This window comes from Pseudochaenichthys georgianus, chromosome 13, assembly GCF_902827115.2.
Source record: "Pseudochaenichthys georgianus chromosome 13, fPseGeo1.2, whole genome shotgun sequence".
In the NCBI taxonomy this organism is placed as follows: Eukaryota; Metazoa; Chordata; class Actinopteri; order Perciformes; family Channichthyidae; genus Pseudochaenichthys; species Pseudochaenichthys georgianus.
Window position 1 is genome coordinate 1,390,639 of NC_047515.1, and position 23,400 is coordinate 1,414,038.

The window sequence follows — 23,400 nt, forward strand, 5'->3', positions numbered from 1 at the left end:
CAGTAAGCGACGATGGTGAGAATATTGAGCCAGACGATGGACCATTACGTCCTTATTTGTTCGAGCCCGAGGTGATGGAGTTAGTTCACGGCATGGGCAATGGCGAGGATGACCAGGACCAGGCGCCAGATGATGCACCCCTACGCACAAATAATCTTGACTGGTAGGTCCCTAAGCATAGCTCACGCTAGGCGCTATATTGCAAAAGTTGGCATGCATGCACTGTAGGCCTATGGCTATGCCCGAGGATGACTGCATGTAGGGTACATTTCATAACATACCAGGGTCAGGTTCACATAAATTATCTTGTCACATTTATTATTGTATATGTAACAGCCTTATGGGCATTAATTACATGAATACATTTAAATGAATTGTATACTAGCATGATATACAGCTCGAGCCAATCGGTCTTTTGACGTAGTATGGTCCTAATCCTAGGCTAGCCAGGCTGCCTGTCAAGTGTAGGCTGTACTCACAGTACTGTTAGTCTATCATGTCTATATGATGACTGTAGTGTACACATTCGACACTGTGTACCGGATTATCGGATGACGAGGCCTCCGGTCGCCTAATCGACAGGCAATAAATGGCGTTGTCCACAATGGTACAGGCTAATGATGCATTAAATCAGCCAGAAAACATAATAAAATACTCGTGCCTCGTCCAATGTTTGTGCCCGTCTTCCTTTGTTTTCGTCATCACCCGAAGATTCCCGAAGTATTTTGTTTCATTGAGAGGGCGTGGTCGGGAGCAGTAAAATTGAAAATAAAATGAAACTAGGCGCATGAAATAAAAAAAAATGGTTTATTATGCTTATTTTTAATAAAAATACATAAGTTAAACCCAAAATTCGCGGATTTCCACTATCCCTTTAAGTCATACAATGATTCGAAACCTTTACTTTTCATAAAATGCAAGATGTAACTTTCAATGTGGCTTGTGTATTTATCACATTTTCAATGTAAATAGATCTGATTAAATAAAGAGTAAAAGCACAATCTTAAATGTTGACAGTTATCATTTTCCTATGCTTATTGTTAATGTAGTGGTGTTATGAACAAAATGTTGTCCAAAAGGAAATTAAGATGTTTTTTATTTGTTGACAAAAGATGTAAAGTTGATGCTCACAACATGTGGGAACATTTATAGAGAAAAAATGTTCTATTGTAAAACAAATATTTATCTGCATACTGAACAATTTAGAAACTCTCTAAAAGGTGTTATCTTCTGTGACGGTACGACCCTGTAGGGATTGCACTTCATAATTACATTCTATGGTATGCTTATGACATTGATGCCAACATACATGGGACTAGGGGAGACCTTCCTGTTGTTTGCATTGTCACTGACAAATGACTGTAGTATTCATTGTCAAGATTTTGTGTTTTTAAACTTGGGACTCTTTTCAGACTGCTCCGGCTTGGGAAAAGATTTGAGCCTTAATGTTTTCTGTATTGTCTGGTAAGCTTATCCTTTCATTTGATAGTCCCATTTGGATGTGATAGCTAACATTTTCAGTAAGCAGTAGACAAAAGAAGTGAAAATATGAATGTAATTTTATTTACATAAATACATAATTATTTTAACAAATAAAATAACAAAAAACATCATAACAAATACAAAATAAAAGGTTTGACAGACAGCCATGCCCAGCATGGGCCTGGAGAGCTACAGAGTCCATTGGGAGAAGAGGGGGGGGTGGGATGTGGGGAAGAGGAAGAGCAGCCATGTTAACAGTGTTATGGCTACAGATGTAATATCTAACTCAACATTAGCCATGACAGTCTGGGCTTAGCAAGGGCCTTAGAATACATACTCTAAAGGCCAAATCCAAAAACAGTGATACTGACATTTTAGCAGTTCACAGTCTTTGGAGGTGGTCTTTCAGGCAATTGGCTAGTGACTTTACAAAAAATATCATTTCCCCAAGGGGTGAAATTAACTCCATCTCGCAAAAACAGCCCAGGACTGTCATGTCTAATGTTGGAGTGGTCAACAATGGCACCATTTAGGCTATGAACAAAAGTAGCCATAACACTGTTAACAAACTTCCGGGCCTTGTCCATTTTGACAGGATTTGCACCAGCCCTCCACCGGCGCCTCTGGTTCATCTGGGAGAGCATGATCTTCATGCCAGGGTGCCGATGGTGAAGCTGGTGCAGGTCCTCCTTCATCTGGTTCAGCAACTGAACACTGGGCACATCCCCCAAGTCATTGCCGCCACAGTGGATGAGGAGGACATCCGGGACTGCTCTTCCTCGCAGGGAGTAGGAAAAGAAAGGGAGGACACCTCTCCAGCGCAGTCCACCCCAACCGAACCAGCACACCCTCAGGTCGAGGCCAAGGTTGCTGCCGATGGTCTCTGTAGCTCTCTGGACTCCATGCCGGACATAGCTGTCTCCGATTATCCATACAGTCACTATGGGAGGAAAATAAATGAGAGCAACAAATGCTTCAGATCATGAGGAATATCAAATCAATTATAAAGGGTTTCTCATTTTGTTCCTTTGACAATAACATGCAAAATAACTATGAAATCACACCTGTATGGTTAAAAGTAACAAGAGAGCAAAACCTCAAAAAACAGATTAACAGCACACAGTTTATATATATATATATTTATATACTGTGTGCTGTTTATCTACAATTGTGCACACATGTATATGTATAGTATGTTTGTGTGTAATGTCAACCATCTGAAGTCATGTAAAGTAAGCCAGGACCATCAACTTACAGGTTGTGCAGTTTGGCGTGGAGGAGGTTGCCATCTTCATTTTTCTTAATGCTGAAATAAATAAAAATGGTTTAATCAATATAAAAGCACCTTTCTTTTTCTACAGTCATATTTCATTAATCACATTTAATTCACACAACACTGGCCATATCTCTGCTAGTTTACAAAGTTTAGTTACAAATGACATTTTATATTTGAAAAACGGTGAAGCACTTAAAAAACAATTGTATAGTGTAGGTTCAAGAACATTTAAATCAAAAGAACAAGTTTTGTAAAGTTACAGGGTATCTTACCTTCAGAATATGCCGGGAACGAGGAGCAGTGACCTCAAGCTGGGTTGTTAGCATAGGTTGTTAGCTTAATACTGAATAGAGCATGTTAGCTTAGCTTCTTAGCCTGAGCTAGGTCTGGAACGTCACGCTCGGTGGCAGCAGGTCCCGCCCTGTCCCACCTCGGCTCCGCCTCAGCACCGCCTCTTTGCCCTTATTTGGAGCAGGCGGGAGTTAGACTCTGACGTCGCTGTCGAGCCGTTAGTGGCCGACTCCGCCTACTAAGGGCTTCACGGCAACTCTGCAGAATCCTATGGGTGACGTCACGGACCCTACGTCCATTTATATATACAGTCTATTGGCGCGTTTCCACTGCAGCCCTCGCTCGGCCTCGCTCGGTTTGGTTAGGCCTTATTATGCCCGGCTCACTTTAATGCTGCGTTTCCATTACAGTTTAGGAACTGGGGCAGTAACTATAGTAACACAGTGTAGGCGGAGCCGTGACGTCATCTTCAATGAGCGCCCCAAAAAACAACACAGCCGTTAGCTCTTAGCACTCAGAGCTCACAGCTCTTCATATCTGTTCAGAAACTAGACAAAAGTTAAACAAGTACAAACCACAGACTGCCTGTGTCATGGAGAATACAGTCGCTGGTTTATTTATGTCTGTATAGGCCGTTGCTGTGAGTGTGGACGTTCGGAGCATATACAACGTTAGCTTAGCCAAGCTACATTTAGAAAACACGCATTTTAAAAGGGTTGTTCGCCTGCCGTCTGTCTGCAGACTTGTCAAAGCATTAATTCATGGTTTTTACTAACCGGTATCAGTATGTTGTTACTTCGGCATCATTTTGAAACGTGTATTATAATTAAATCACGGTCAAATATGTTCATCTTGTTGTAGTTGTAGCCCCCTTGCCAGCGATCCTCTCTCCAGTTTAGCATACTCAGCCCGACTCAGCCTGGTTGTTCCTGGCCCTAGAACCACGATTTAGTCGGGCCAGAAAAAAGGTGAAAAAGTAGCCCCGGGCCAAAACTAGGCCAAGTGGAAACGCAACCAAAAACGGGCCCCGCACGGCTCGGCACGCTTAAAGCGAGCTACCCGCTGCAGTGGAAACGCGCCATATGGTCTCTGGGCGGGCATTTGATGTACCAGGGCAGGCCCACTCCGAAACTTACATTTCCCGGGAAAACTGAATTGTGAAAGAGCTGACATGCTGAAAACCCAACCCCTGCAGGGGGTCTGGGGAGATTTTTTGAAATACTAACATAAAATACACATTCTGGTACTCTCTTGAGAAGAAAAATAAATAAATCTATTACTACACAACATATTTAAAAAAATGAATGCCATTTCAGTTTTTTGTTACTTTGTTCTGAAAGCTGAACCTGCTGCTCCTCACAGAGAGAAGAGGGAAGAGGCTGTGAATTACTTTACATTGTGGATAAGGGTGGATAGGACCCATTGTTCTGTGTGTCAAAATGAAAGACAGCCCACACATCAATCATCAAACCGTGGGGTCTTATTTCATTACGTGTTGATAGAAATCAACACGTAATGTTGTATCGATGTATATAGAGAAGAACGACAGCAAAAATATTCTCCGTCGGGACTTCCTGCAACAACACCACGTCGTTATCTTAATTCTGATTGGCCAGAAGACATTATCAAAGATGTTCTATTGAGAAGATGATCACTACGTGACAAAAGTTTTCAAACCGTTTCTAGTCTTCGGTATTTCCAGACAAGTGACTGCTGAAATCAATCTTACTAACTGCTGTCTGTGCAATGTACTCCGCGCGAGTTGGCGGACTTTATTTAGCTTATTTTAAAGCCATTTATTGGTATGGCTGTAGCCTACCCAAGTATACCCTGGCGCCGCCACTGAACATAATAATAAAACAATTAAAATGTTGTATTCAGCCCTGATTAAAACAGCGGGCCCAAATCCTGGATGGTCGGGCCCAAATCCTGGATGGGCGGGCCCGGCCCCATGGGGCCCGCCCATGACGCCGGGTCTGTGTGACCCGCTCTATCGAAATCAGTCGGAAGTCGCAACGGCTCATTTCAAAATAAATGTGGATTTACGTAAAAAAACATGTTTTCGGGGTTCGGGTGTTTTGTTTGATTTTAAACAAACAAAGTCTTGGCTTTCAGAATATGAAACTTTTATTTCCAAAATCACACGATAAATACATTTTTGAAGCTTGTGAAGGGACGAAGACAGGCACCTCTCACTCGCAAACTGCTCTTCCGCAGCACCGCCCCCCCTCCCTCCGGCTGACATTATGAATGTAAGCGTAGAGTAATCATAAATAACACGGCAGGGTCCGTTACACTTTGTTTTCATCTGATTTCAATTAAACAAAGTCTTGCCTTTCAGATTATTAAACTTGTTTCGGCAAATTCAGATGATAAATACAACTTTGAAGCTTCGGCATAATTACAAGCGGAGAACGGAGTAACTTAACGTCACAACAGGCATAACAACAGCCGGTGTTTCTCGTGGCGCCCCACGTTATCTTTACGCACTGTATTATCCACAGAGAAGCTCTAGCGAGTAAAACGCTTGACCCAGAGCTTAAAAGTGTTCTTGAGACGGCGATAAAAATGGTCAACTACATCAAATCCCGTCCACTCAATACCAGGCTGTTCGCCAATCTCTGCAACAAACTGGGATCGGAGCATCAGGGCCTGCTGTTCCCCACAGAAGGCAGGTGGCTTTCAAGGGGAAATGTTCTCAGCCGCCTGTATGAACTGCGGGACGAGGTGCGCTTATTTCTCACGGAGCATGGGTCCCAGCTCGCTGACCACCTGACTGACCCTGACTGGTTAACAAGGCTGGCATATTTGTCTTGCATATTTGACAGACTGAACGGACTTAGCCTGTCATTGCAAGGTGAAAACACAAGCATCATGTCCTTGAATGATAAAATCTGCACATTCAAGAGGAAAGTGGATCGCTGGACTGCGCGAGTTGAAATGGGCAGAATTGATATGTTTCCTGAGCTGGAGGAATTCATAGAGGAAAATGATCTTAGTGTTAACTCTGTGAAGAAGTCTATCACTACCCACCTGCAAGCCCTCCTGGAACACTTTAACAAGTATTTCCCAGAGGAAGCAGCTCCGGAAAAATATGACTGGATAAGATCACCATTTAGCGTAACGACCTCAGTAGTTATAATCATACTGTTTCAATCACATTAGTATGCATGAAAAAGTGACAGATGACACGCCCCCAATTATGCAAATGAGCTAAGTCCGTCTCCCATTGGTCAATGAGCTAAGTCCCGCCTCCCATGTCCCGCCTCCCATTCTTTGATGTGTGTTATCAGGTAGGTGTGAAATGCACCCCTGTGTAGTGCCTTTGTTGTTTAGTTCTTTGATGTGTTGATTAAGGCAGACTCTTTGAAGTTATGTTGTCTGGCCCCTGTCCCTCAGAGCCCTTTGTTATCTAATCTAATTAGCCTTTGATGTTTTGCCCTTTGATGTGAGGTGTTATAACAGGCAGGTGTGATTTCACACTGGTGAAAGCCTTTGATGTTAATCTAGGTGTCTCTTTGAAGTTATGCGTGAGACTGTCTACCCGCCCCCTCCCAGCCTCCCCACTTTTCTCCACCCCTTCCTTATGGCTATGACGCCAGCAGATAGTGGGGGTGGAAAGAAGTAGAAATACACTCAAACTAAATTAAAAAAGACAGACAATTCAGCTTACCAAGTCACCTTTCAAAAAAGAAAAATGGCAAGAGACGCCTCGAATTGGGTTTAATCAGCCTGTGACAGCTTACCCGTCCGGAGCGCCAGTCAAGAAACGAATGCAGCAGCAGTGCGGGGTTCAGACGCCCACAGCCGAAAGATCTGTGCACAAACTTATCTCGTGCCCTCTTTTTTTTTGGTCATGTGAGCGTTCATGTGTGTTGGAGGAGGGGCTCTGTAAGGAAGTCTGAAGGAAGGGGCATATTTTCTCCCCGGTTGTGTACTTTCAAATTATAGCTCACTCGAGATGGTTTCTCCAAAATGACAGGTTTTGCATACATAAAAAGTGTATCTTACAGTTCCTTTGTGAGAGAATTACACACAAATCTGCAGAGTGTCACTAAAAAGTTTTACGCAGTGACTGACATTCTGTATGGGAGTTCACACTCGAGCTGCTGCAGGGGTTGAGTATGTTTTGGCTCTCGGGGGATGGTGGGTTAAGAGACAGATTCTTAACGAAATCTTTACACATAAATCTGCCGAGTGTCTGTAAAAAAGTCTTGAAATCAAAAAACTTGCCTTTTTAGAGTCAGAATCCTAACGAAATCTCATCAAACAGAGTACTTTCATGGTAATGGTCCGCTTTTATACACAAAAGTGTATCTTTTCAGTAACTTTCTCAGAGAATTTAAGCATAAATCTGTCAAATGTTCAAAACAGCTTTGTTTTCACTGAAATAGCCTCAAAATCACAAACTGACATTAAGAGTCAGGTGCTTAGCGAAATCTACTAAAACAAAGTACTTCATTATCTACTTTTTCAGCTTTTATACACAAAAGTGCAGGGAAGGTATGCAGATTTAGAACACTATCTGTGCGATGAGAAGGAAGAGGGACGGGGGAGGAAAATTCAGAGGATGAAGAAGCAGAAAACAGCCATTATTCTTCACTCTTTTGTAAAACGGACAGTTTCAAGAAAGATGAAACCGTGTTTATGCAGACATGCAAAATATCTGAAGCCCTATAAAAAAGTTACAAGTATATTGTGTTGAAAATATCTCAAAAAGTCGTAATATTGTATAATGTGATACCTGAGGATATTCTCTTTTTTAATTGTAACGACTGCGAACTAATGTGTAATTACTTTTTACTAGCTATAAGAAAAGTCTCTCTGAAGAGGGGAAATAATAAAACAATTTAAAAAACATAATCTTTGTCTTTTTATAATACACCACTATAAGGAAACCCAATATTAAGTTTGTGTGAAGTTGTACTAGGGATAATATTAGAATTGTGCTGTACCCATAAAGAATGTGTTTCTGCTCCATTTCACTCCATGAAGCCTCCAGCTTGTACAAGGCTCCGCCTCCACTCAACATAACATGTCCCGCCCTCCTCACCAGAACATTTAAAAGTAAGGGGATGGAAATAGATGAAAATAAATACGCTCAAACTAAATAACAGGCCAGTCATTTCCACTCACCAAGTCACTTTTCAAAAAAGAAAAATGGCCAAGAGAAGCATAGATATGGGTTTAATCAGCGAGACGCCTGTGACAACGTACCGCCACCCGTTAGGAGCGCCAATTAAGAAACGAATGCAGTATCTGGGCCGGGTTCAGACACCTCCAGCCGAAGAACTTCATGAAGAATGGACTCTGAAAAATGGCGATGTTTGGGGTTATGTATTCAACTATATGGCGAATGAACTGCATTTCTACAATCTGAAGAATGGAGAAACGTATGGACCCCGTAGTGTTAAAGCGACACTGACCTCAACAGATTGGGCTGTGTTAACTCTGGTGTCTTCCAGAGATCTCCACGCAACCACGGTACCGGAAGAAGTAGTGCATCAAGAAACCATAGTGGAACCAGCGGTGTACAAGATATTTGCAAAGAAAAGCAAAGAAACACAGACAGCATGCGAGATCAAAGAAGAATTTTCACCGCCGCCCCTCAATGTGGAGGAAGAAGGAGTTATTTACCCGCTGCCAGAAGTGAGAAGAGTCCTGACAAGCACCGTCTGGGAAACTAAAAGCGGACCATCGGGGCGATGCTATTACCGTACAAGCCATTTGGAAACGCTGGGGAAGGACCCCTCTGATGATTTTGTTTTGGAATATTTTAACTCTACATGCGGAGTTTTTAAGACATCTGTACGGGTGCCTCTGACTGCTTGGCTGAAAATGATTGATGAAAAAGCTACAAAGCTTAAAGAACTTTTTAAACAGAGTCAACATCGATGGACATTATACTGGTGAAAAAGAATCTCACCTTTACAGAGGACTCCGCCTCCCACTCAACATAACAAGTCACACCCTCCTCATCAGATCATTTTAAACTAAGGACCCCTCAAAGAAAAACACTGTGCTTTCTACCTATGTAAAAAGAGTGTCGGGGTTGTCTTACGAAAATGTGTTATCTTTGTATCAAGATGATGTGTTTAAAAATCTATTTTGTGAAAAATACCAACTGTGTGAGAGACGTCATAAAGACACTCATTTTAACCACAGTGTTTGTTCTCTACAAATGTTTTAAGATTGTTACAAAATGTAAAAAATAAAAATAAAAGGGTTCCGGTGGCCGGGCTCCGTGGCAAGCCCGGCCATCAGACGCTCGCCGACGAGTCCTCCTTCTGGGCCTGGCTCCAGAAAGGGACCCCCGGCTTCCTCCGGGCCGGGTATCCTCACTTCTTGTGTCGTCTTTCATGAGGTCTTTTGAACCAATCTTAGTCTGGCCCCTTGCCTGAGACCAATTTGCCATGGGAGACCCTACCAGGAACACAAGGTTCCAGACAACACAGCCCCCAGGTTAATCAGGGCACACAAACCTCTCTACCACGGTAAGGTGCTGGTTCTTCAGATTGGTTGTCCAGGGACAACAGATGAAAAATAGCCTCTTGGCTAACTCTGGCACATTTACAGGAATGTTAATTAATGTGCACTGCCCTGTTAAACAAATGAATAAATGAATAAAAATAAGTGTATGCTCCTCATTTAGGTGATAATTCTTTAGCTACAAAGTTTTCGTATCTTAAATATTGTTTCATAGCAAACAACAAAATGAAAGAGATGTTAAAGGAATTCAGGTTCATCCACTTTGAACAGCTTCTGCTGCTTTGTCCTAAAGCAAAATATGAATAGCAATTATTTTTCTGAGAGAGAAGACAGGATTACAATGAACCAACTTTCTCACTCCATTGTTGCCAAAGTGTTATTTTCTAATCTTGTAATGTTTTTCACATTCCAAGCAATCCTAGTACTCAAGATGACATACTGTAATTAGGCAAACAAAGCTTGTTGCTTAAAGTAAACTTGAACAATGCTAGTTATAGACTATATTTAATTTCCTGTTGAAATGTTTTGCCTGTAACTGCAACTGTCCAGATTTGATGAGTGTAGGTCTAGTGGTTTCAGATCAGGACCTGGTCTAATGTGGTCTACATGTAAAAAAAGCACTGAAATCTCCCTTTTTTGTATTTTCACAAATAGAATTAAGGTTTCACAAATCTCAAACTGGGTTATAAAGATGTTTTGTTCATAGTTTGATTGTAATCGTCTCATTTAAAACGATGGCATGGTTCATATTTGCCTGTTTAGGCTCAATGGTCGTGGTGTTGTTAGCGGCCTCTGCTGTCTGTCAGTGCAGGAACAAAGAAATCATTCATGTTCGTGTTGACATGGAAAGTGACACACGGTCGGTGTCTCTGTTCATCTTTTTGTTTCTCCATGCCTTTAGAAGTTCCGTATGAATCATTCAAACATGAATGAATGAACATTTGCTGCTCAGTACCCAAACATAAATATGAAATATGTCTCATCTCATCATTAAAACATGACAAATAAAATGACGGGTAATAATAGATTATGACGGAATGTTACGATCCTGTCCGTCACAACGACGGACAACGAAAAAGTCTAACGCAACCACTGCCCCCAGCTCTGACTGACTTCCTGCGTGCCTGCTTTGATGTCTACAGATGTGCAGGTGCTAGATACAAAGACTTCGTACATGTTGGGTTTGACTGCTGTTCCTTCATTTGGTGCAACAATAAACACTCAGACACATGATGCCTTGAAAATAAATAAACTATATTCAAATAAAGTCAATTTTACTTCATTAAAGACCTTCATTATCTTTCGGTAACACATGCCATTATCTCTAAAACAAGTTGTCATTCTTTTCAAATATTCTTTTTATGCATTTCATAAGAAAACTTATATATCAGCTTCAGTTAATAATGTATTACAGTATTGAATACATGTTTATGTCTATCACATGATATCGGAGTAACTCAGTCATTGTTTTCCTAATAAAGTTCAGACATTTTCATTCACAGAGACACATTGAAGAGCAAGACCTTGGGGGCTGGGGCACATGGGAGAACAAGAAGAGGAGGGGCAATAACACGGACACAGAAATATCGTACACCAACAAACAAAAAGAAGACCTGGGATGTTGCTCGTTGCAGACTTGGCCTGCTTAGCACACTCACTCTCACAGCTTTTCAAGGTAACAAAACAAGTAAGCAGTGGACACTGACCCATACATGCCTCTGTGTGTTATCTTCAGTATATCTGTAGGGAGTAGAGTCTGTGTGCCACTTGCTCTGGTGTTTGCCATTCCAAACTGGGAAATGACAAGTGTGCCAATAGGCGTCCATCACAGTAGACCATGCTGCTATCACACACACGGGGATTCAACATGCATCTGCAGAGGAACACGGAGGGGAAGCAAACACAGACACACACTGGGGAGAGGCATCACATCAAGCTACAGAACAGCAAAGGCCGAAGCCAGACAGTTAGTTCAGAAGTTCATGGAAACACGGAACATTGTCCGGACATTGTAGAGTTCTGTGTTTAGGTGCTGAGCCACACCTGCAGGGACAGGGCATGACGTCTACATTCTGTACGGCTGGTGCTGATCATCCTCACACAAGAGTCCAGCAGATCTGTGTGTACGTGTATCTGTGTGTGTTTAGTGAGTATATCTAAGCTACTGACCTGCCCCACAGACACCGTTAATATCAACTAAAAGTTCTTCTTTAGCTCATGACGACCCACAATTGACAATTATACTCACAATGTTCCACAGTTTCTTCATGTAAACATGCTACTTAGACTCGAGCTCCTCCTCTGGGAGAACTGAATGGAGAAATGTACGTTGGCGGAGCGTTACAACAAACACTGGAGTAGAAGAACATGTGAACTGTCCTCTCGTCAAAGCTACTAAAGACATGAGATGTGTTTTAATAGTTTTCTGTATTGCACATTGAAACCACACTCCAAACTGTCCGCCTCAAGGACCTGCGGCTCAGCTAATCTATAGATAAATAATCTTCTTGTAAATAAATAAATATCTAAGTAAATAATCTTATCCATAAGTGACAGACACAAACAGAGAGTAAATTAGATGGATTATGTGTGGTTAAAATACACTACACTGTTTGAGCAGTTCAAAGGGAGGCTTCCTCGCTGTGGAAAATATATCAAAATCTAATGTACTAAGGAAATTTACTAAGGATGTAATCTACACTACCAATCGTATGTAATATATCGATACCATTCTAAACATTGTTTAGAAGTACAAAAAAAATGTACTTCAGCAGTATATTGGCAAGGAAAGGATACAAAATCTGTTTTAGAAAGTTTACAAAGTATACTTAGTCAAGGGTTAACGAATCCAATCTTTCTGATATTATTGTGTGTAACAATAGATATAACAAATTCCACCTGGATAGCACGTATCATGTGTGGGTGAAATGCTTGTGATGCACCCGCAGCACAGTGCAGGGTATGCAACGTGACTGATATTAAGGTGGGGAAGGTAATTCACTTCAGAAACACTTGTTGTATTCCATGGAATGCTCTTAACATCCCGATAGCAAGGAATATATGAAATGCTTGACAATAAATACATAAACAAACGTCACCTGTGGAAGCCGTGGCACTGTAAAAAGCACGACCGGCTACAATAACTGGATAAGGAAGTCTGAAGGAAGAGGCAGATTTCTTTCGGCTGCGTACTTTCAAATTCTAGCGCACTCGAGCAGGTTTCTCCGTTCTTACCTACCCCACCTTTAAGCATTGACTATTACAGTAAATATAATGTTAACTGTGATGGGCGCCGTATTGAATCATCTCCTCCCCATGTAGAAAAGGATGCAGGACTCTGGATGCTTCGAGCTTCTTTAATATTATACTATGAGGTTTTCTTGCTACATTAGCTATGACTTTATTTTTTCATGGACTGACCTCTCAGCTTCATGTGTCTTAAAGTTGAAAGTGATACAGCTGAACTGTTGGTGTGTCGAGACCACTTTAGATGTAACAGTTTTGCACTTCTCTTGTTGATTTGACTGGATATAGAGCAGCCAGAAGCTTCAGAAGCTTCTGGACATCTGTATTGTATGTCCCACCTCTGCCGTGCATTACCGAGCGACTGAGCTTCTGTTCACTAAAGACAGCCAACACTACGGTGACTATAGAAACGGTGTTTGCTTCAAATGCAAAGTGAGACTGCGGCTTCTGTGCAGATGACATCTTTTGGATACGACAGCATGATTTGAAAAGGAAAGCATTGTCTGCTGCTGACCTGCAGACTGTAAACAGGACAATGTTAGATGATAGACCTTAGTTCTTTTGAAACAGTGTGCACACCTTCCATTAACATGCAAAGTCATCTGAAGTATGTCTGGTTCTTGTATTAAAGGTACTTGGATTGAATTGCACTAACAACACGGTGTGTTGCTGTGACATCAGATGCAGTGCCGCTCTGGACAGCTGAAGGCTTGAATACTGGATTTGTACTTGAGAATTGTATCTTAAGGCGTTGTATGGGTGCCATCTTGAAAATGTCCGTGGTTTAGACCGGCGTCCTGCATCCTAATTTGAGTGTAGCTTAGGATCTTGTGTGTGGATCATTATGCTCTAGACTTGATGATGATTGGAATCTGTTTTGTCCGTTTTTGAAGACTATATTGTAAGGTACTAGCTTCATAGCTTCACTGTTGAAAGTAAACTAACACTGTTACATCTTTTTTGACCACCCATGCATGTGTGTCTGTCCGTGCTGCTGTCAGGAAGGTAAAGGAAACATGCCGCAGTAATGGTCTGTCTCCACGTCACTGAAGGAGTTCGTCATGTCAGTCTGCCTGGATGGAGCCTCCAACCAGGTTCCACACGGCACACTTTGACCTTTGAGCAGAACAAAAGGCCCTTTCTGTTTCCCTCAGAACGATCGCCTCTCCTCCCTCCTGTGCGCCTGCACACTCATATCATTAACAACTCATGTAACCGAGTTCAGATAGAAGCCTAAGAGGCCAGTAGAAACCTGAAAGTGAGCATCATATGTCTGACTTAACACCAGGGATTACAGGTGTATTCTGATCCTTTCCTTTTACATAGTATTTCTGCTTGACTATTGTGTGTCTGTATCTGGCTACACATGCACATCTGTTGGTTTGGTGTACAAACACATCTGACGTGAACGCAGTATGTAGAGGATACGGCTGTTTGATTTCACCAGTGAGCATCTGTTTGGGCAGCTAACACTTGTACTGCCTAATATTATGATTCCAAAAATGTTCACCATTTTAATGTTTGGGATCGGTGGTGGTCCTTCTGCATGGACAGGAGAAGGTGGAAGCAGAGACCTGATGGTGTTCTGTTCTCTGTAATATGACTAATTGTACAGAGCAGTAGCTACACGTGTCCTCCCTGTCTAACTTGGTCACTGGCAGGCATCATCTGCCCACTGAAAACACGACACTCTATATGTGCAGTACACTGGTTTCATTATTTACAGCGTGTGTGGAGAGCCGCGCTCTTCTGTACAGTGTATATAAGAACCTCCAGTAGTAAACATACTTCATGTTATTGTTATTGTAAACATTCCACTCCTTCCCAGGCAGCGTTTCACCTCCTCGGTTGGCTGTACAGTAAAGATGGGGGGGGGGAAACTTAAGTGTTGTTCCTTCAATGCAACTGATGGATACATTTAGTCTGATGGGCACAGGTGTCCTCTCTCTCAGCGGTCTGACCCCACAAGGCAACCCACCCCCGGCTGTAGAACTCACCGAGACAGCACTCCTTTCTCACCTCCAACATCTCACCTTCACTCTTTCTCTCTCAGTCTTACTTTGCTGAAGTGACCTCTTGTGTTCACTAACCTTAACACTTCACTAACACTTCCTCTCGCCCTTTATCATGCCTGTAACTGCCTGTGTGTGTTTGTTATGATCTGTTTACACATGCGTACATAGTGTGTGTGTGTGTGTGTGTGAATATGTATCTAAGTGTTTTAGTATCCCTGCATTAAAGGCCGGAACACTTCCAAACATCTCACACTTGCTTCATGTAGAACGGTGTACTGTGTGGACTGAGTGTTAAAGTATATGTTTGTGTTGCTGTGTGTTCTTTCAGAACATTTCCCATCTCCTTTTTAAAAGCCGCTGATGTGGCAGTAGGCCTCCAGGCTGGAGAAGAGGATGTAGAGGAACCACAAGCTCAGGAACAGCAGGCTGGTGGCGATGCGGGCCCTCCTCGGCCCCCCGAGCTCCCCCCCGATAGAGGGCCGGCGTCTGAACAGCAGCACGCCCATGCAGATGAAAGCGAAGATGGTGAAGAGAGTGACGGAGAAGGCCAGCGACCCTGGGTCCACCCTGAACTCCTTCCCTTTGACTTTCCAGTAGACGGCGGCCACCGTCCACGCCACGCCGATCCCCAGGAACACGTTGACAGCGTTGCTACCAGTGACGTTACCAACAGACGCATCGGCATGCTGGTCCTGCATGGCGGCCACTTTGCTGGCAAAGGTGTCTGAAATGAGAGAAAGAGGTGTGAGAGCGATCCATGCCCCTCGGAGAACTGTTGCATCGACGCCGAATGAACATTCCTGCTGATAAAAGGATGTTTCAATATGCGCACGCAAATCATTGCAAATCAAATGCTACACTTTTGTTTGCAGTGTGAATGTTCATTTTCACACCGAAAAATCAACTTCTCATCAGGAGAGAGGGACTGAGGATATTATCGCTGATGTTATCTTAGTTGCTATTATGCAAATGAAGGTCATATTTGTGGTGGGAGTTGTTTGATAAGACTTAAACTGAATCTATAGATAGTTGTTAGAGCCACAAAGTTAATATTTTGATTCATAATTGATTTATGTTGCCACGGTGAATATGTTTTGATGAAGTGATTGTTAATTTTATATCGTAAATATGATCCGTTTCCTGGTACCTTCCGGTGTGTATATAAGTGAGGTAATTGAGGAAGTGCTCGGAGAGCTGATGAGACGGGGAGCGGAACAGTTTTTCGACCGCAAATTGCAGACAGAGATTGGTGTTGCAAATTGGACTGCAAACAAAGTATAGTTTAGTTTATATAGGAAAGCATATCGCCGAAATACTGTTTAAAGATTTGTTATTTTGAGACTATTTAAGTCGATACTTTTTCGTTAATAAATGACTTTTTTTTTGACTGAAAACCTTCGGCTGCTTCTTGTTTTGGATTGCGTGTGGTCACCCCGCTCGATAGCGGCAAGAGGAACGCTTGATGCCATTACAATGGTTATGAGGACACAACATTTCTGCTGGTCTCTGCACTTTCTACATATTTCACCCGTATGACCTTCGACACCTCACACAGCGAATGAGGATTCGCTCACCTGGAATAGAGGTTCCCAGCGCCACGAACACCACGGCGGTCACGGTGTCCCGCAGCCCCACGGTGCAGCCGAAGTGTGACGCCAGATCCCCGATGAAGGCGGTGAGGAGGCCGATGGTGCTGATGGAGAACAAGAAGCAGGCCCAGCCGTTCCAGTACTCTGTGGGCGGGACGCAGGCGAACAAAACCTTCCAGAAGACGGTGACGAAATGCATGAAGTAGTCGTAACAAGATGGAAGACGCTCTTCACTACCATCTTCGTCATCGTCGCCATCACCTGTGAGGAAAACATCAGACCACATCACAGAGAAGATTAGAGTGGAAAGAGGCTTAAGAACATGAAACCTGTCCGGAAGTATACTGACTGAATTCATGTTAAAGTACAAGCAGCAGGTTTCATAACAGCTGACACCAGAGAGGAGTAATGACTGTCTGCAGTGACCTGGTATTTCTCTGCTCTGAGTTTAGACAAAAATAAGAAGGAAATTAAATAAAAGTATTTCTGAATATTTATATGTTGTTGCATGGTTGAAAATGTTTCGCATGTTGTATTTTGAGGTGATACTGTGACACATTAGGTTTTAATTAGGTCAACTCAAATATGCGTCACATCCTGCTCCGGTCCCGCGCCAGCGCCTTTCCCTGCAGGCGAATAACCTGACCCCCGGCTCCATGAGCGAACTATGGATACATCAAAGAAAAGAAAAGTACCGGAGGAACACAGGATTTAATTCTGCGTGGACAGAGTTATCTGCTTTCACAGCAAGCGATGCTGGTTCACCGGGATGTCTGATATGAAGAGAGAAGTCGTCAAAGGTGCTGCAGCCTTTACGAGGGAGAGGAAGACAGCTGACGATCTTCAGTCATCATTCAATCAGTTAACTCTTTTTAGGGTGCAGATATATGTTTTCTTTGTTTCAAAGTGGGCCCATTTTAATAATATTTGTTTCCCCTTCAAATGTGCAGAGGACTCCCCAAGTGCTGTGCTTAATTTATTTTAAAGTAGGCCTGTGTATTATTTTACTTCTCCTTATAAGAGTTCTTTGTTTCTTATTAGAGGTTAACAGTTTTATAAATAATAAATGCAATTTTCTTTTTGTTGTTGTCTATGATATAACAATAAATACAACTTGATAAGCTATCTAATATGTTTTGCGGCTCCAGACAAAACACATTGTTGGAAAAGGGCGCAAAATGGCTCTTTTGGTCAAAAAGGTTGCAGACCCCTACACTAGATGGTGGTCTTGAATTAACCCCCCCCCCACCCAACCAAATAAAGCATGCGATGATCAGAGGTGGTAGAAGTACTCCGAGTGTTTACTTCAGTAAAAGTAGAAGTACTCAGATATTTTACTTGCCTAAAAGTAGAAGTACCACACACGCACGCACGCACGCACGCACGCACGCACGCACGCACGCACGCACGCACGCACGCACGCACGCACGCACACACACACACACACACACACACACACACACACACACACACACACACACACACACACACACACACACACACACACACACACACACACACACACACACACACACACACACACACACAGCTCACCTGCGCTGACAGTGACCGCCTCCACAAACTGCTCCCTCCAGGAGTGCGTGCCGATCACCAGCGCCAGGTTGGTCTTCTTAATGAGCTTGTCCACGGTGCTCTGCCAATCAGGAGCAAAACACACTTCATTAGCAGCCAATCACAGCCGAGGACGGGGACAGGGTCACCGGGGACACTGAGCTCGTTAGCTGAGCTGTTTGTGGGGTTTCAATGATGGAAATCTGTGAGTGTGGTTGAAAGGTTCTCTATGTCCCACTCAGTACCAGCAGATGTCGCCGGTGGGGAATATCTGAATGATTTTTGAAGACGGTATCAATAAGCTGACGTCTACTATGTCTATTACTGAAGTGAACAGTAATCTGGAGTAGCAGTGGCTTTATGTAGGAAAATATGTTTATTGCACTGCGTTACTTAAGATGAAATGACAGAATCCAAAAAAATGAAGTTTACAAACCGTCCCCCACTCAACCACTCGGCTATAGGTCGGACACAGATATAGTCTCTGGGGGAAAGGGGACATATGTCTGCGGTTCTTGCTGAACAAGCCAGCTGGAAAGTGCTAATGTTAACTGGTACATTAGCACTTGTTGTGCCAAAGGGCCAAATGGCAGGCTTTAGAAGAGTACTCCACAAAGTAATGAACTCTGGGGCCATCATCAGCTTTATTTACCGGGGATGCTTCCACCATTGCATTTTGGCCAAGGAGGTCTGTTTCTTTTAACTGCTTTAACATCAGTAAGAACAACATTGACATAGAAACAGGTTATGCTGTTTGTCCAAAGCTGGACTAGCTTAATCACACATCAAAGAGAAAAAGCTGTTGCTGTTTTTGTTGTGATCTCCCTTTCTAAGGGTCACTTAGTCTACAACATATGAATGATCAGGTAATACCACTTAGCAAACATTGATCCTCAGCCTGCATTTCACTATCCCCCCGCGTGCTCTTACCACCCGCACATCATGAAGGATGAGTTCAATAATAAACTGTTCGTCCCAAAGGGGCGATTCATGTCTTTGTCATTAAATGAAGGATAAGAATATTGACTTTGGTGTAATGTGTTTGGAGTGACAGTCTGACAGGCTCTCATTCATCTCTTGTGTTGGTTCATGTTTGCACTCTGTTTTGACTCACTTCTGGAAGAGATTGTCAAACATGCTTCTGTTGGTTTCTAATTAGTCAAAGTTAGGCATCTGTTTGATCTGCTTGCTTTATTCATTTGTATGTTTAGGGAAAGCGTGAAAGAGATGGCTTATAAGAGAAATACCCATGCACACATCCACCTGCCAGCTGGAAGCTTCCACTGTTCACAAACATAATGAACACACGGGTGTTATTTTATTACATGTTTGAGGGAATTTCATGATTTCTGGGCTTTTTTCAACCGGTGTAGCACCCACTGCTTCCATTACATGTGCGCTGATGACAAAAGGAAATAGAGGGCTTGAATTTGTCATGCCTCAAGCTCACCGCTGCATCGTGAGCAACGGGCACTTTGAACAATTCATATTAGATCATATTAGATCTGCTCGCTGAGAGGGTTATGACCCGGGTTTGGTGTAAACATGGATTATATAACATTTCCAGGAAAGCAGCGTTCTTTTGATGCCCCTCACACTGTACAGTGCAGCACCATAAGGCCCGTCCACACAGCGGCGTGCGTTGACGCTTCACCATTCACTTTGAATGGGGTGACGTCACTTTTAGCCGAACTGCATTGTGGGAAGCAACGCGGAGCAATGTTCAACTTTTGAAGCTTGGGCGGAAGCGTCAGCCAATCAAAACATATGCCAGTACAAGCTCTAGCCAATCAAACCGCTGCTTGTGTGTCAGGGGCGGGAGATTCATGTGATTGGTTGTTGGTCGAGTTTCAGACACACCCGCCGGTAAGCTTCAACGCACACCACTGTGTGGACGGGCCGTAAAGCCCCTGTCACACTGTCCCGAAGTGTACACCCGATGGACACACGAATATGGAATTGTGAATTTCGCACGAAGATGGCCCCGAACCACACACGAAGGCAACAGTTACATTACATGTAAGACATACAACTGCAACGAAGGTACCAAAAACAATTATGTTACAGTACTATGATACTGTACTGATATCTTCAGACTTTGTTCTTTACTTTATCCGTCTTTGTATGTAGAAGATATTACGTTTTCTCCGTAATGTTGTTTCCATAACAACAACAACTTCCTGTCAACTCTCCTTCAAAATAATATATTATATCCTTTTTAGTTTCACAGAACACAAATTGGGTTATTTACATAATATGTTTACATGATTTTGTTGTGCAACAAAACAACCCGATGGACACACGATAAAGGAAATGTTCAAATTCGGCTGTGATCGTAGCAACATCGGGCCGTTCGTGAGGGCATCTGAAGCCATCGTATGATCGTATGGCCGATGTTGCTACGATCACAGCCGAATTTGAACATTTCCTTTATCGTGTGTCCATCGGGTGTCAATTTCGGGACAGCGTGACGGGGGCTTAAGTGTCCATGCTCCTATTCTGGTTTCAGCTTTTACCTGGATGTACCGTATATTACATGTTCAGAGGTGTGTACACACAGCCCTGTGTCCCACTATTCGACTGCTGCTTTTAAATATGAATTCAAATGAGATGCATTTGAAAACCAATTGTAATAACACTGTGCATTGCTAGAGCCATGTTCTGCTCCCTCTACAGAGTAATATGCTTGAATGCAAGATTGTATTACATTTTTTCACAAAAGCATGTTATATATTTTGGAAGAGAATACATGTTTTTGTAATGTTTAGAATGATTTGGATCTTGTCTAGATTCTAGAGCTGCAATAGACTACCATTAATAATGCATCTATAAATGTACCCATGGACATCAGAATTGAATGAAAAATGAAACAAAATGATAAACTTAGACCATTGCTGGGATGAATTGGCAGTACACTAAACAAAACACATACAACTACACTTTTTCCAGAGAAAAATATTGAATATTGCACCTTGAACTCGTAGGACTCCTCGATGACCACCTCCAGGCGGCTGTGCTCTCCCAGGATGGGCTTCCCCATCTCTGCTATCCTCCGGGCCTCCTCCTCCTCAGGGCTCATCTGCCCCTCCGCCCCCTCTGCCGTGGAAGAGGTCATGTGGAAGGAACAATAAGTACACCGACCGTGAGCTCGGAGTGAAACTAAAGCGTGTGATATTTCCAAGTTCCACACCTATCAATAATAGATTGTGAGTCAGCCTTATTTCGGGCTGCACTGCATCAGCCTGAGTCTGAAATATGGGTGAGTGTTCTCACACAGTGGGGGGGACAGATGGATGATATCTGTTTGGTGTCTACACTCTAAAAACGAATTCAATGCATGGTTGCAAGATAAAAATGTGAGTTAATTGATTTAGATAAACATTTTAAGTTGCAAACATTAATTTATAAGTTGTGTTGACGTAATAATGTTGGTAATTACATCAACTTAATATTGTGTGTAATGTGAACTCTGATTTCTGCGTTAAGTGACTTCAAACTAAATTCAAGTTGTAGTTGTAATGCAATTGGCTTGATAACTTCATTGTTCTACACCTTGAGTTAAGGATTTCAAGTCCACTCCCACTTAACATGCCTGGACAAGTTCCCACAGTTAAGACAAATAGAAATATACAAAGGACATTTTAAGGTGAGTGTCAGCTTGTGGCATTCAGATACAGCAGATAGCCTGTAGTTGCCCTGTAGGCAAACTGCTGTTTGACCAAAACTAGCAGCCTTTGAACTGTGGATAGTTCTGTGAGAGGATACAAAGTATAGAGGCTACTGTGAGAGTACAAATACTTTGGTTACTATTGTGATATCGCTTTTTATTCAAAATGAATCTCGTGAAGCAGATCAAGGATGCTTCTTGAGGTAGGATCCTTATTTAGAGTTGTCATTGAAATGCAAGTTGTTGGCAGTCTCCCATTCAGAATATATTCATCTAGGTCTTTTCTCTTTTTTTCCTTTTTCAAAAATAGCACAATACAATAGAAGTACGCAGAGAACTATAGCATCCGCTGCCTTGTCGTGTGCCTTGGAGAAAAGGAAGAGAACCTTTTCAAGGAGTTTAGCGACGTCATTAAAAATCTTGAAATAAAATAAAATCCACGGGCCCAGTGACACAGGACAAAAGCACTGCTCTCTGTCAGCTACATGCTGAAGCATATTGCACTTTTGGCCACACCCCAATCAATAGTATCTTAGCAGCGTTCAGCGTGGATAGGTGTTGGCAGCAATGGCATGGGAAAAGGATTGTGTAACATTTGAAAAGTGGCTTCTGCTCTTCTCTTAACCAGTTCACATGTCGTATGGAACCTGCAAACAGATGAGAAGATAGACTAAAACTTGGACGGTTGTGATTGACAAAATCTGTCTACATGCATTGAAACACTAGGCAAAGTACTCAAAACCACCTCTGTGTGTCTTCAGGACCACGTTGCCATGACGACACACACATGCAGACTCAATAGGTGAAAACAATAGCAGCGTTGCTTTAGCAGCTGGTAATAATGGCTCTGAATTAGCTAACAGTGACAGTTTAAAAAGTATGCAGTTACCTAATTCCTTATCTCTTATGCGCTAACCTATTATTTAATGTGCTTCAAAAGGACTTGAATATCGCCTTCATCAGAGACCGGTCCAGCCAGGATCTGACCACACGATGCAGCCATCGTGGTCCAGGGAAACAAATGAATGAGCATTCTGCGTTAAATGTGTTCATACTGTTTGAAATAATGACTGTCGGCAGTGTAAACATCTTTGTTACATCTCTTGTGAAATGGATGTGTGATCTGCAGACTGGTGGCCATTGAGAGTTTGTTTCTGTAGTTCTACAAAAACTTTACAGATGTTACACATTTGGCACTGGTTTTAAATATGCAAAGGCCTCTAACTTTGATGTGATGGCAGAATGTATTTGCTGTGTCCCCATGTCCCATGGTAATATAGCTAATGTGTTTATTTATTATTTGTGGCGAAATTTAAATGTGTTATTTATCTTTTTTCTCAAGATTGAAATGAAGCTGCTGGGACTCCCAGCAGCTTCTACTGAAGCCAGTCCCCAACTCCGGGGACTTCCGGCCGGGGACTTTGGGTGGCAGTATACGCCGTGAAGTGGTTTGCGGCCTGCCAGTAAACCCAAAGCAGAAGAAGAAGACGTTTTTATCAACTTTGGTTCTTAAAACAGACAAAGTAATTATCGTAGGTGACTTTAATATTCATGTTGACGATGATAAAAATAGCCTTACTGTTGCATTTAACTCTATATTAGATTCTGTTGGTTTCTGTCAGAGTGTAAATAAACCAACCCACTGTTATAATCACACTCTCGACCTTGTTCTGACTTATGGTATTGAAATTGAGCAACTATTAGTCGAACCGCATAATCCTGCCATTTCTTAGTAACTTTTGAAGTACTGTTACTAGACTACAAAGCATTAGT

At 42.5% G+C, this 23,400-nt stretch overlaps 1 protein-coding gene across 5 annotated transcripts in view; it reads right to left on the bottom strand.

The window, feature by feature from the left end:
* Positions 1 to 10,771: 10,771 nt before the first annotated feature.
* Positions 10,772 to 23,400, bottom strand: part of LOC117457382 (sodium/calcium exchanger 2-like) — a 220,193-nt gene continuing 207,564 nt past the window's right edge. For all 5 annotated transcript variants that reach the window (XM_071205299.1, XM_071205300.1, XM_034097444.2 and 2 more), the window contains 4 exons: positions 20,932 to 21,056; positions 17,943 to 18,042; positions 16,374 to 16,649; positions 10,772 to 15,523 (listed from right to left, as the gene is read on the bottom strand). In XM_071205299.1, the coding sequence (XP_071061400.1) occupies positions 15,147 to 15,523; positions 16,374 to 16,649; positions 17,943 to 18,042; positions 20,932 to 21,056 (878 nt within the window). In that variant the 3' untranslated portion in view covers positions 10,772 to 15,146. The remainder of the gene's footprint in view (positions 15,524 to 16,373; positions 16,650 to 17,942; positions 18,043 to 20,931; positions 21,057 to 23,400) is intronic.